General features: G+C 41.6%; 1 protein-coding gene across 4 annotated transcripts in view; it reads right to left on the minus strand.

Moving 5' to 3' along the window:
- Positions 1 to 14,813, minus strand: part of MAPKBP1 (mitogen-activated protein kinase binding protein 1) — a 235,117-nt gene that overhangs the window by 5,247 nt on the left and 215,057 nt on the right. For 2 of the 4 annotated variants that reach the window (XM_040332104.1, XM_040332103.1), the window contains exons 25-29: positions 14,583 to 14,710; positions 11,884 to 12,063; positions 8,387 to 8,471; positions 5,081 to 5,361; positions 1,826 to 2,710 (exon numbers count right to left, since the gene is read on the minus strand). In XM_040332104.1, the coding sequence (XP_040188038.1) occupies positions 1,826 to 2,710; positions 5,081 to 5,361; positions 8,387 to 8,471; positions 11,884 to 12,063; positions 14,583 to 14,710 (1,559 nt within the window). The remainder of the gene's footprint in view (positions 1 to 1,825; positions 2,711 to 5,080; positions 5,362 to 8,386; positions 8,472 to 11,883; positions 12,064 to 14,582; positions 14,711 to 14,813) is intronic. The other 2 variants (XM_040332107.1, XM_040332106.1) reach the window with 2 other exon arrangements.

The raw sequence follows: 14,813 nt of genomic DNA on the forward strand, positions 1-14,813 counted from the left end.
TTACAACCAAAAACAAACGTATTTTATTGGGATTTTATGTGACAGACCAACACAAAATGGCACATAATTGTGAAGTGGAACAACAATGATAGATCAATTTCAATAGTTTACAAATAAATATCTGAAAAGTGCAACATGCATTTGTATTCAGCCCCCTTTACCCTGATACCCTTAACTAAAATCTACTGGAACCAATTGCCCTCAGAAGTCACCTAATTAGTAAATAGAGTCCAAATGAGTGCAATTTAATCTCAGTATAAATACAGCTGTTCTGTGAAGCCCTCAAATGTTTGTTAGAGAACAGCATAATGAAGGCCAAAAAACACATCAGACGGGTCAGGGATAAAGTTATGGAGAAGTTTAAAGCAGTGTTAGGTTATAAAAAAATATCCCAAGCTTTGAACATCTGAGGGGGCAATTTTAAATCCATTATCTGAAAATGGAAAGAGTATGGCACAACTGCAAATCTACCAAGACATGGCCGTCCACCTAAACGGACAGGTCGGGCAGGGAGAGTATTAATCAGAGAATCAGACAAGAGGCCCATGGTAACACTGAAGGAGCGGCAGAGATCCACAGCTCAGGTGGGAGGATCTGTCCACAGGACAACTATTAGTTGTGCACTCCACAAATCTGGCTTTATGGAAGAGTGGCAAGAAGAAAGCCATCGTTGAAAGAAAGCCATAAGTAGTCCCATTTGCAGCTTACGAGAAGCCATGTGGGGGACACAGAAAACCTGTGGAAGAAGGTGCTGTGGTCAGATGAGACCATTATTGAACTTCTTGGCCTAAAAGCAAAATGCTATGTTTGGCGGAAAACTAACACTGCACATCACCCTGAACACACCATCCTTTTTTTCGGGAGGGACAGGGAAGCTGATGGGAAGGTGAATAAAGCAAAATACAGGACAATCTTGGAAAGAAAACCTGTTAGTGTCTGCAAAAGACTTGAGGCTGGGGCAGAGGTTCACCTTTCAGAAGGACAACAACCCTAAACACACAGCCAGAGCTACAATAGAATGGTTTAGATCAAAGCATATTCATGTGTTAGAATGGCTCAGTCAAAGTCAAGACCTAAAGCCAAGTGAAAATATGTGGCAAGACTTTAAAATTGCTGTTGACAGATGCTCTCTGTCTAATCTGGCAGAGCTTGAGCTATTTTGCAAAGAATGGGCAAAAATCACTCTAGATGTGCAAAGCTGGTAGACATATTCCCAAAAAGACTTGCAACTGTAATTGCAGCAAAAGGTGGGTCTACAAAGTATTGACTCAGGGGGGCTGAATACAAATGCACGCCACACTTTTCACATATTTGTAAACAATTGAATTTAAATAATTCTCAATTATGTGCCAATTTATGTTGGTCTATCACATAAATTTAATTTCCGTTTTTGGTTGCAACATGACAAAACATGGAAAATCACAAGGGATACAAATACTTTTTAAAGGCACTTATACATTTCAAAAGGGGCCAGTCTGAAGCGATCTAACAGGACTTTATTTTTTTGACTAAAGTTCCACTTATATATTATTACACGCATATTATTGGCACAAACATCACACTTGGATAACAGGTCTGGAATGCACTAATAAATACAAAACTGTTGAAAAAGTAATCCAATATCCCAAAGTTAACCAAGGAAATAAAGGGATATTAAAATCACACGCCTCACCATTTTTGGGATGGCTTATGGAACAAGACAGGAGTGAACAGGACGAAACAGGCCAGAGACTGGACGAAGAAAGATGAGATGGAGCAGGGAGGTCACCCACACAAATAGGAGAAAGAAAGGGAGATACCACCAGGGGTGGACCTCTTTGCCCACCTGAGTTCAGAGTTGATGCTGCATTGAGTGAGGGAGATCTGGGTCTAATGGTTTCAACAGGACACAGTCCTGAATGATTGTCTGGAGTGTGGCCAATAGTAGAGGCTCTACCTCTTGTGATAGGTTTAATGATGTCTGAGGTGAAGTCTATTTTGTCTTGAGTTGGGTTCATCTTAGTGTTAATGGGGCCGACGTCTTCAGGACTCCCTTTCGTATAAACAGGGCTTTCTAACAGACCTTGCTCACTTCCTCCAGAAACTTGATTGTCATTACGACAAGCTATTTCTGTAAAAGATAATCTAGGTTTCCAGCTACACCCTGGTGATCTCGGTGATCTTGGAGACTCCATATCCAATGTGCTTCTGCTTCTACTAAAAGAAAGCAATGGTCGATCAGGTAGAGGCTTTCCAATATCCAAAGTCAAATGTGCCCGGTTCTTTGACTGAAATGTCTTTGGTAAAGTGTTGTTTGCACTAGGCTGCAAAAGAGGTTTACAAGCTGCATTGTCCTTTATTGCTGGGTTGTTCTTCTCAGCATCTGTGTTAGATACAGTGCCCACATCTGCTTCACAAAGGATTTGCTTTCCATCTGAACCAACTGATGGCTCTTGTGTGTCCCCGAGGTTTAAGTTTTCTCCAACAGAGACACTCCTGGAGATCTTGGCCATTGAACTTGTTGTTGGGTTCATGTAGGACCTGCCTCTAGATGATTTTACATCCTTGACCTGGAATGGTGAAGGTTGACACTCCACTTTCATCAGTACATCCTTGACCTGGAATGGTGAAGGTTGACACTCCACTTTCATCAGTGTAGCTGGCAAGGTCCGACGATGACTGGCTTTCTGCTCCTTTTCTGCTGCAGTCTGAGTTTGAGGACGCATTTTTACTGCAAATATATTAGAGCAAAAAAAGAAAAGTTATTAACCAGTTAACGACCGCCCTATTGTAGCTTTACTGCTACAGGGCGGCCGCTTTTGTGCAGAATCACGTATATATACACACACGATTCTGCACTTCCAGGTAGGGGGGCGCACCCCACTTCTGCTGCGATTAGTCAAGCAGAAGCCGATCAGCTAGTGCTGGCCAATGAATGACCGCCGGCAACCGCTGATCGTCGAGAACACACACTGGGCGGAGCTCTGCATAAATAAATAATGCTGAGCTCCGTCCTGTCAGCAGGGAATAAAATCCAGCACATCCCTTAGTGAAAGCAGCACACTGTACATTTTTCAGTGGTCAAGGGGTTAAAGAAACCATATTTTTATCAACATTTAGACGTTCCTGTTGCATGATTAAAGCGGTATTAAACCCCAAATCAAAAGTGTAATATACTGCAGCCTGCTAATCATTAGATATGGTGGCTGCATTACTTTTCCATATTTTAAGCTTTCCCCCCCCCCCTCTGGTTTCACCTGGTGATCTAGCCAGTAATACACTTTGGGGTTGATTTACTAAAACTGAAGAGTGCAAAATCTGGTGCGGCTCTGCTTAGAAACCAATCAGCTTCTTTTTTTTTTTTTTTTGTCAAAGCTTAAAGCGGGGGTTCACCCGAAAAAAATGTTTTAACATTAGATTGAGGCTAATTACGGGAAGCAGAATCGGGTGTTTTTTTTTAAATCAATGCAGTACTTACCGTTTTAGAGATAGATGGCCGCTTCCAGGTATGGTCTTCGGGACTGGGCGTTCCTATTTGATTGAAAGCCTTCCGAACGTCGGTGTGGCTCTATATGGCGCCTGCGCACCGACGTTCGGCAACTCGTGACGCGCTGTATGCGACGGTCGGAAGTCTGTCAATCAAATAGGAACGCCCAGTCCTGAAGACCATACCTGGAAGCGGCGGGAGAACATCTCTCTCTAAAACGGTAAGTACTGCATTGATTTAAAAAAAAACACCCGATTGTGCTTCCCACAATTAGCCTCAATCTAATGTTAAAAATTTGTTTTTCGGGTGAACCCCCGCTTTAACTGAACAGTGCCTACATTCTGGATGAAGGAGCAACAGAGACACTTTTGGATGGCGGCATGGTTAGTCTTGGGGGAGGGAAGTGTTGGATATACTATCAGATTTAGACGCACCAAACAAGTTGAAGCCACACTCCAGCTAACACTTTATAAGCAGTTACAGCAAACTGATTTTTTTTACAATAAAACCGACCATGTAAGCAACCCTGTCTGTAGTAAATAATGTCTCACTGCTCACACTGTTACATCAACAGGACAGCTTGTTCAACAGACCTACTGGCCAGATCATCAAGTAAAAATAAAGGAGAGAAAGCCTAAAAAGAAAGCCAATGCAGCCACCACATCTAAGAATTGGTAAGCTGCAATATAATAAATGTTTGCTTTCAGGTTTAATACTACTTTAAGTGTTCACATGTTGGGCATTTAGATAAAAGCAGCACAGTAAAGATGTCTTAAAAGTTAAAGAGGGGGACACAAACAATCATTACCGCTGTTGCATTCTAGGCTTTAAAAAAAAAAAAAAAAATGGTCCTGCAGCCTGGTTACAATGAGGAAATGCAACATTACATGACAGAATTTTCCACCGAAAGGCACAATATTTGACCTCTTCTTTGAGAATGCTAGTTCCCTGGCTGCTAGTATGATGCTTTGATTTCAACGCTGTCCAAGTCACTGACGTGAAACAAGTATAGCTAGAAGATGTTATGATGCTCATTTACATTATTCTTGTTCCAGGACTGTGACTGAAACATCCTCGAGTCATATACAGTCAGGCAACTAGTATTTTTTAAATATTCTGCAATATTTTTAAAGGTATGGGCAAGCGGATGTTGACGCAATGTGTAAATATCACTGTGTTCCACACCCATTTTTACAGACCCAATCTTAAAATCCTATGCAAACTATTTTGAGGCTGCAATTTCCTTCGGCTGTATTTTTGGAAGTATTATTAATTCTCCAAAAACGGACAGACTAGAACCCTTCCCAGGAGGAGCTGGAAGATGACAGCACTCAAAAGTGCCTTAGACATTGGCGTATCAGTGGTAGGGGGCACTGGGCTCAGGCATGTTTATGACCCACAACCCTTCTGCTATCGCCATACACATAAAGCAAAGTATTTGAAAAGTGCTTCAAGTAACTTGTTTATAGTTTACTACAGCATAGTGTAGAAGGTGCCTCCATATGCGATTAGTAATTTAACCAATATTGGCAATTCTTTCTTCGCAAACTAATAAATGTTGAAAACCTTAGAAAGAACATGTGAATATTAAGATATTTTTATTTGGGCGTTTACCTTCATTCACAAGATCATGTACAGACTGTGTCTTCCTCATGTTGGACACCACCGGTGAAAACGGCCCTACTTTTCCCATCTTGACTTCTGCTGGCTGTTTCCGCTTTCTCTGATAGGTTGGTTTTAAAGGGCTGGAATCTTCTTGATCTGCTATGTTGCGATTTCTTGCTTGATTGTCCGATCCATTGGCTTGTGTGGTGTACATAAATGGGTTCTGGTTATTACAATCTGGACTGATCTCCTGATCAGACATTTCTGTGGCACAAATTCCAGGCTGGTTCCTAAGAAAACAAAAAAAAAAAAAAAAAACATATTTGAATTGGCTTTGCTGTTTAAAGAGCCTTGAAAAAGAGAACATTTACTGGAAATTATTTTTTTAACTTTGGTTCCTCCAGAAAACCCCTGTCATGGTGTGAAAAAAATTACCCATTTGAGTCAATATAATTAAGAAAAAGTCTGAGAGGCAGTAGAAATGTGAACAGATTTCTGAAGGACATTTTTCGCAGCCTTGACATGAAGGTCCAATTGGGGCGGACCTTCACCCTCTTCCACTACCACTCCTTCCATCGCCTTTTGGTATTGCGCTGTATTTTGTTTTTTTAACCTTATTTTTCAGCTTACAAAGTCCTACCCCAACTCCCCATTCAGGTCATTCGTCATAGGTGATTGACACGCACACTACCTGCGATTTGCAGGTTACATATCCCAGGAGGCATGGCCTTTCATTCAGAAAAGGAAGAGTGGGCAGGCCTATCGGCGTGTCATCTGAAGGCCCACCCTCTGAACCAGGAAGAGCCAACGGGCTTCTCAATGACAGAGAACATGGCAGTGTGGGACGGAGCTCTTTCTGGGCATGAGAGGATCCCAGCGTGACATCACTGGATGTGCGATTATCTGAATTGTGCGGTTGAAATACAACATATACATATATACACACACACACAGTTGTGCTCAAAGTTTACATAGAATTTAGGATTTCTTGGGCATTTTTCAGAGAATATAAATGATAACACAAAAACATTTCTTTCACTCATAGTTAGTGTTTGGGTGAAGCCATTTATTATCATTCAACTGTGTTAACTCTCTTTAAATCATAATGGCAGCAGAAACTACCCAAATGATCCGGATCAAACGTTTACATACCCTGGTGTTTTGGCCTGATAACATGCACAAAAGTTGACACAAAGGGGTTTGAATGGCTATTAAAAGGTAGCCATCCTCACCTGTGATCTGTTTGCTTGTAATTAGTGTGTGTGTATAAAAGGTCGATGAGTTTCTGGACTCCTGACAGACCCTTGCATCTTTCATCCAGTGCTGCACTGACGATTCTGAGTCATGGGGAAAGCAAAACAATTTCAAATAATCTGCGGGAAAAGGTAACTGAATTGCATAAAACAGGAAAGGGATATAAAAAGATATCCAAGGAATTGAGAATGCCAATCAGCAGTGTTCAAACTAATTAAGAACTGGAAAATGAGGGGTTCTTTTGAAACCAAACCACGGTCAGGTAGACCAACTAAAATTTTAGCCACAACTGCCAGGAAAATTGTTTGGTATGCAAAGAAAAACCAACAAATAACTTCAGGTGAAATGAAGGACTCTCTGAAAACATGTGTGGCTGTTTCAAGATGCACAATAAGGAGGCACTTAAAGAAAGATGGGCTGCATGGTTGAGTCGTCAGAAGAAAGCCATTACTACGCAAATGCCACAAAGTATCCCGCTTACAATACGCCAAACAGCACAGAGACAAGCCTCAAATCTTCTGGCACAAAGTCATTTGGAGTGATGAGACAAAAACTGAGCTTTTTGGCCACAACCATAAACGCTACATCTGGAAAGGAGTCAACAAGGCCTATCGTGAAAGGTACGGAGGTGGATCGCTGATGTTTTGGGGATGTGTGAGCTACAAAGGCACAGGAAATTTGGTCAAAATTGATGGCAAGATGAACGCAGTATGTTATCAAAAAATACTGGAGGAACATTTGCATACATCAGCCAGGAAGCTGCGCATGGTATGTACTTGGACATTCCAACATGACAATGATCCAAAACACAAGGCCAAATCGATCTGTCATTGGCTACAGCAGAATAAAGTGAAGGTTCTGGAGTGGCCATCTCAGTCTCCTGACCTCAATATCATTGAGCCACTCTAGGGAGATCTCAAAACGTGCCGTTCATGCAAGACAGCCCAAGAATTTACAGGAACTGGAGACTTTTTGGCAAAAGGAATGGGCAGCTTTACTATCTGTGAAGATAAAGAGCCTCATCCACAAATACCAAAAAAGACTTCAAAGCTGTCATTGATGTTAAAGGGGGCAATACACCGTATTAAGAACTGGGGTATGTAAACTGTTGATCAGGGTCATTTGGGTAGTTTATGTTGCCATTATGATTTAAACAGAGTAAACACAGTTGATTGATAATAAATGGCTTCAGTCAAACACTAACCATGAGTGAACACATTTATATTCTCTGATAAATGGCCAAGAAATCATAAATTGAGAACCCTAAGGGTGGCAGATACCCAATATATATATATATATATATATATATATATATATATATATATACATACATACATACATACATATACACACACATCTTTTTGTAGGTAAAAAAATATGTGCATTTATTTTTTTTATAAAGCATTGTACCCATGATCAGCAGACTGCGGGTGCCATGCAGGCTGTTAGTGTATCTGTCTGCTTGTACCTCATATGAGCAGGCAATTACACACCGACAGGACTACCAGAGTTCTCAACGGCGCCATATTTATTGAAAACTAAAAGGTCGACAGCTGCAAATGCTGTTGGTACTTGTTGTTCTCCCATTCACAGAACTCTGTTGAATGGACGATGTGGCTGAGCGGGGAGAAAATCCCCAACTTGCTGTCACTAGAGGCAGCAGATCAGGGATTGGCTGTAGAAGTTGGAACATGTTACACTTTCCCCAAAAGGTGAACTTATCCTTTAAGGCTACATTCACACCGGCAATATAGGCCGGTAAAAATTGTAACTTGGATTTTGCTCTACTGCAGATTTTAAGCAACAAACTGTACATGTGCACGAGGCCTATAATCAGCAACATGTAGCCATATACTCATTTATGAATTAAAATTTTGCTACAAATTAAAAAATGCTACATAATCTTGGTGGTGCCAAACAGCATAAACTGGGTTTATTCTCAGGGCCTACTCTTTCAGGACCTGCTCATCTTTCAATGTCTAAGTCTTTCTATGGATTATTTTACCTCCTTTCTCACATACACCACAATGGATCGGAGTATAAGAGATAAAAAATACAAACCTGACAGCTGGAATCTGGGTCATAGCTAAAAACCGTGATGAGATGCTGGCATTTTCTGTTCTCACCAAATTCAAGACTGGTTCCTCTGTGGATATAAATTAGCAAGTCACTAAACATACAGACCTGTTTTTAAATGGCAGACTGTTTAAAAACCTGTAAATACCAGACACGTTTGAAAATCACCAAGCACGAAAATCTGCTCACGTTTGGAATGAAACTTTTTATTGCTTATCACAGATAAGTAAATCTAGATTCAACCTGAATAATAATGTATGTACCATAAAATGTAAAAAAAAAATGAATATTTAAAAATGCAGATAACCATAAATTAGTATTTGATATAATCAGACATGCTGTATTTTACTGGGTTTGTGAAGATGAGTGGATTACCTTCTGGGTCTCCAGTTCTGTTATGCCACACTGTAGGTGTTCGGTATGTATCCCCAAAAATGTTATATACTTAAGCCTGCTTTCCCCCTGAATGTTTCCATCCCTAGCAGTAGACTAGGGGTTGATTTGCCAAGACTGGTGCAGCTCTGCATAGAAACCATTTTATTGCCAAAGCTTAATTGAACAAGCGGATTGGCTACCTTGCACAGCTGCACCAGATTTTGCACTTTCCAGCTGTAGCAAATCAACTCTTAGGTCTCCATAGATCTAACTGAGAGCCATAGTTGTGTTTGTATACTGGACCCCGAAAAAGCTTGACAAAAGACTATGGGCCATGCTAATGTTGGTCCTACACTAATCAAAATTTGGAAGCCAAATTTTGATAAGTGTGTGGGCTCCCCTGCTCAGCAGAAAGAATTTCTTCAAGCTACCTCTGTCAAAGAGACATGTTGAATTTTTTTTTTATCATTCAGTGGCTGCAGCCAATCAACAGTATATCCCTGTGTTTGTGTGGATGGAGGAATCGACTTGTTTTTTTCAGTCTGCAGTGTCTTCACCCCAACATCTCCCCATGGTATGTGATAGAAGGCATCAGAAGGAAGAGAATATATGCTCACGTTCACAAACCCATACAGCAGCAATGGCAATCCTTGTAATGGCTTGTGATTAGAACAGAGGATTCACACATATGGGTTATCATTGACTTGAGTGATGGATGCCATGAGAGAAAGTGTAGTAACAGTCAAGTGCAGAGGAACACACACAGGAGCAGGCAATGTGAGACTGGTGCAGGGACAGAAGAAAGGCATACATACAAATACTAGAATACTGGAGCTGAACTGTGAAAACTTTGCAACCCAAAATGGTGCATCACATCCTTTTATTTTCAAATCAATATAAATAATTGACATCTGGAATCTGATTTGCTGTCGGACCATGTAAAAAAAACTTCTTCCAGATTTTATAAAGCTGTCTAATGTTAAAATATATTTAAAGAGAACCAGTCACCAATTAGCATTTGTAATAATCTGAATCTCCAACATTAAACTGACACAGTAGTGCAGCCTTATCCCTTAGGTGTTACTTGAGTTTGATTATTTTCTTTAATTTTCTCCCTGTCGCAGCATAAGGGTCAGGCTGAATATAAGGCTGCAAGGTAATCCTACCGCCTTAAAGCGGTGGTTCACTCTAATAAAACATTTGTTTTTTCTATCATTAAATTAGGCATAGTAGCGCGAGCTACAGTATGCCTGTATTTATTTTTTTAGCCCGGTACTCACTGTGCAATCCTAGCGAGACGATTCCGACTCCCCGCGGGGAATGGGCGTTCCTATCCAGAGGCAGCATGATTGACGGCCGGCTATGGCGCGTCACGCTTCTCCGGAAATAGCCGAAATAGGACTTGGCGCTTCACGGCGCCTGCGCATAGTCTGTGCGCAGGCGGCGTGAAGAGCCGAGACCTACTCTGGCTATCTTCGGGGAGCGTGACGTGCCATAGCCGGCCGACAATCATGCTCCCTCTGGATAGGAACACCCATTCCCCGCGGGGAGTCGGAATCGTCTCGCTAGGATTGCACAGTGAGTACCGGGCTAAAAAAATAAATACAGGCATACTGTAGCTCGCGCTACTATGCCTAATTTAATGATGGAAAGTTGTCAATAAGGGTGAACCACCGCTTTAACAAGCTTAATGCCAATACAGGTGCTTGAAAATTGTAACAAAGGTGCTGTCAGGATGATATTAAAGCAAAATGTGTCCTCATGCACACAGGTGGTTTGAGGCTTAAAATCTGCTGTAGCATAAAATAAAATCCAAACTTTTTTCCCCACCCAGGAAGTTGCAGGCAATGTGTACAGCTGGCTATAGAAGTGAATGTCTGTAAGCGGCCATACTCTGTTATAAGCAGAATCTTTTATGCATGAACCTATGATTTATAACCTGAACGCAGAAATTCTGCACTTGAGGAATACATACATGCGTGTGTGTGTGTGTTTAAATCAAGGCATGAAAGTATCTGCTTATACCCAAGTACTTCTGCATTCAGTCATTAATGTTTTAGTCTGGCTGTACATGCCACATGCGGCTCCCTGAGTGTGTGAAAAAGAAAAGCTTACCGCAGAAAATAGACCACAAACTGTACATGTGCACAAGGCCTATAATCAATCATGTAGCCAGATACTCATTTACCTACGAATTTTGTTTTTGCTTCAAGGAAAAAATGCTGCATATACTTGGTAGCATGAAAACAGTGTAAACTGGGTTTCTTCTTAGGGCCTACCCTTTCAAAGCCTGCTCATCTTTCGATGTCTGTCAATGATGTATTATTACCTGAATGCAGAAATTCTGCGTTTGAGGAATACATCTTATACACATGTCTGTGTTTACGCCAATGCATTAAAACATACTCGAGTACTGCCGCATTCAGCCATTCATGTCTTAGTCTGGCTGTACATGCCACATGCAACTCTCTAGGTGGGGGTAAAAAAGCGTGGGCTTTGCACTATCACAGATTTTAGGCCACAAACTGTATGTGTGCATTAGGGATGAGCTCCGGTGTGTTCGTACAGTCCATGTGCAGATCCCGCCAGGATGTCGGCACCGCGCTGCGCTAACCACAAGGCAGGGAGACATTTCCCAATCTCTGCAGCCGAGCATTGGGACAATGTCTCCCTGCCTGTGATTAGCGCAGCGCCGTGCAGACTTCCTGGCGGGATCTGCACATGGACTGTGTGAACACGCCGGAGCTCGTCCCTAGTGTGCATGAGGCCTATAGGTTTTGCTGTATGTGTGCATGAGTCAATTATCAGCCCTAAGCTTCAGTCAGCCTCCATTGGGCACTGGCATTACATTATGCTCAGACAGGGAGAGAATGCAGCTAAATAACAGTACACACTCATCCCTGCAAGGTAAGGCTGCTTACATTAACTAGAGTGAATATATGGATATGTACATTCTTTACAGGGTTCGCTTTAAAACACTTTGCAAACCAGTTTCAGTAACACTCTAATGTATATGCTGGAATTCTCCATCTCATTAAAGAACGATTAGTATCACACACAGGACTACAACATTAGTGAAAATAAATTTAGCTGGGAATTCAAACAACCTGGGCCATTGTTGGTGGACAGATTTCCAAAGTGCTGTTTGAGGAACATTTCCTGATCGGGTGTCTGTGGGATATCACCATCTAAAACCAGGCAGGGGGTGTCCAGCTCCTCAACCTCTGCTTGCTCTTCTAGATCTGACGAGTTCCCATCTACACTCAGGGGCTCTGTGCTTTCCGAATCTTCTCAGCACCACAAGTAAAATAAAACATCACGGTAAGTGGCAAGAATTGGAATGCAGAATGGTATGATGATAAATTCTGAAATGAAGGACTCCAGATCTTCTATTGACCAGTGCAAGCATGGTGAGCATACAAACGGGTCGATTAACGAAGGTGCACAACTCAGCGCAAAATTATGTTTTATTAGTCACATTAAATGTGTCAACTATTGCAAGATTTTATTTTTAAAAAATCTGAATTTTTCCTATTTCACAAAACGTTATTTTACCTCCAGCTCAAAATGGCAAAATTTTCCCATACCAAGCAATATAATAGGTATGCTTTACAGAAGTTCCCAACCCTCTGCTTTAATCTACCACTGTAGCTCCAAGAAACAGTAGTATTGATGGTAGTTTCAGGTGTGGAGAAAATGCCTCTCCTGAATAGTAGCAGTGCGCCACTGGCTCCCACTAATGTCAATCAAAGCCAATGAGGAGAGAGAGGGGGTGGGGCCGGGTCGCGGGCACAAGGAGCTGCAGCTTGGCTCGGGTGCCCCATAGCAAGCTGCTTGCTGTGGGGGCAGTCAGCAGGGGGGAAGAGGAGAATCCGGGCTACTCTGTGCAAAACCACTGCACAGAGCAGGTAAGTATGAAATGTTTTTTTTTTTTTGTTCATTTAAAAATAACAAACACAAGGCTTTGGTATCACTCCAAGGATTTCTTTATCAAAGAAATTAAACCCTAAATGATGTTGTTGTGAGACGGATATAACGATGGACGTAGTGTCAATTTGTTGACTTTTGTCCTAATGCATTAAATTACATATATTTGCTTTTAAATGTGTCTATGTATTATGCAAGACCATGTCTATCATGGAGTCTCCGTTTCATGTAGGAAATTCCAGGCACACAATGACCATATCTGCCGGGTTTTTTTTTTACAGTGCAGATTTTGGGTTATTCCAAAGTAGAAATGTATCAGATCAAAATGTTGGGAACATTTACATCTGGTCAAAAAGGATACCCAGGTTTGAGCATAAGCCAAGTTGGGAATCATGTTCATGTGTATGGTCAGTTGAAGACCTGATCACTTCAAGAATGCTCCAGTACAATAGTTTTGGTGAAGCCCCATGCTATTACAATATTGGACTGACAAGCAAATTCTGAGACACGTAAAGGATCAGTAAGGAAAAGAAGACAAACAGTTCTACAATGATTTGTGAACAAAGCAAGGACACACCTTCCAGAAATAGGTTCTCATATTAAATAATATTTATCATATACTAGGTATAAATGATATAAAGAAAAACCTTCATCCAAATTTGTCCATTTTGTTGTGATAGAGGTTTGTGTACAATGACTTGCCTTTCTATCATTCATTTAAAAAAAATCGAATTTCTCCTTGCCTCCCTGCACTCTCTATTGATGGCATTTGTGTTGTCTATAAAAGACATGCTCCCCACACTCCCCAATGCCAGGTGGACCGACAGCAGATTTTGCGTGGCAAGAATAAATGCTTTTTAGATGAGTGCTATGGGGCAAAGTAGATCTTTACACATTTTTACACCATAATCCACAAAAAAACAATATGGGCTGGATTCACAGAGATACGCCGACGTAACTCGGAATCTAAGCCCGTCGTAAGTTTAAGTGTATGCTCAAACTGAGATACACTTAAACCTAGCTAAGATACGACGGCCTGCGCCGTCGTATCTTAGGGTGCAATTTTTCCTCTGGCCGCTAGGTGGCGCTTCCGTTGATTTCGGCGTAGAATATGTAAATGACTAAATACGCCGATTCACGAACGTACGCTTGCCTGTCGCAGTAAAGATACGCCGGCGTAAAGATAAAGCTGCCCCCTAGGTGGCCTAGCCAATGTTAAATATGGCCGTCGTTCCCGCGTCGAAATGTGAAAAATTTACGTCGTTTGCGTAAGTCGCCGTGAATGGGGCTGGACGTAATTTACGTTCACGTCGAAACCAATACGTCCTTGCGGCGTACTTTGGAGCAATGCACACTGGGATATGTATACGGACGGCGCATGCGCCGTTCGTAAAAAACGTCAATCACGTTGGGTCACCAATCATTTACATAAAACACGCCCCCTCATCCTCATTTGAATTAGGCGCGCTTACGCCGGCCCCATTTACGCTACGCCGCCGTAAGTTAGGAGGCAAGTGCTTTGTGAATACAGCACTTGCCTCTCTGACATAAGGCGGCGTAGTGTAAATACGATACGCTACGCCGCCGTAAAAATGCGCCGATCTACGTGAATCCAGCCCTCAATGTTTTATTGCAATCGTTTTTAGTGCTGGTATACTCTAAAATTAACTAAAGGAAAATACATGTGCAGCTTTTCATATGCCTGCTATATTTTATTGCTAAGGGAGTAGTAACACTGACCCATTGAGTGTATAGTTCTTGGTTAGTGAAACTGAGCCTTTTCAGAAAATTGCTGGTTTCACCACAGCCTAATTACACAGGGGTTTTACTATCTGAAAGAATCTGTAAACTCAACTACTTACATAAAGCCACTACTGACCTTCATTGGGGTGATCGGGGCTAGACAGGCGGCTGCTACTGTAATCCACGGAACATGCACTATCTGGACTGTGCTTCTCTTGTACATCATCATATCCATCAAGAGGTAAACCTCTTATTCTAAATTCACTAAAAAAAAAATTATAAAAAATAAATCAGTACATAGCTGCACCAGGAGTACAGTATAGAAAGCATAGTACCTGTACAGCAGAGGGTATGAAAAAGAAAAAAT

The sequence above is a fragment of the Rana temporaria genome, chromosome 13 (assembly GCF_905171775.1).
Source record: "Rana temporaria chromosome 13, aRanTem1.1, whole genome shotgun sequence".
Classification (NCBI taxonomy): Eukaryota; Metazoa; Chordata; class Amphibia; order Anura; family Ranidae; genus Rana; species Rana temporaria.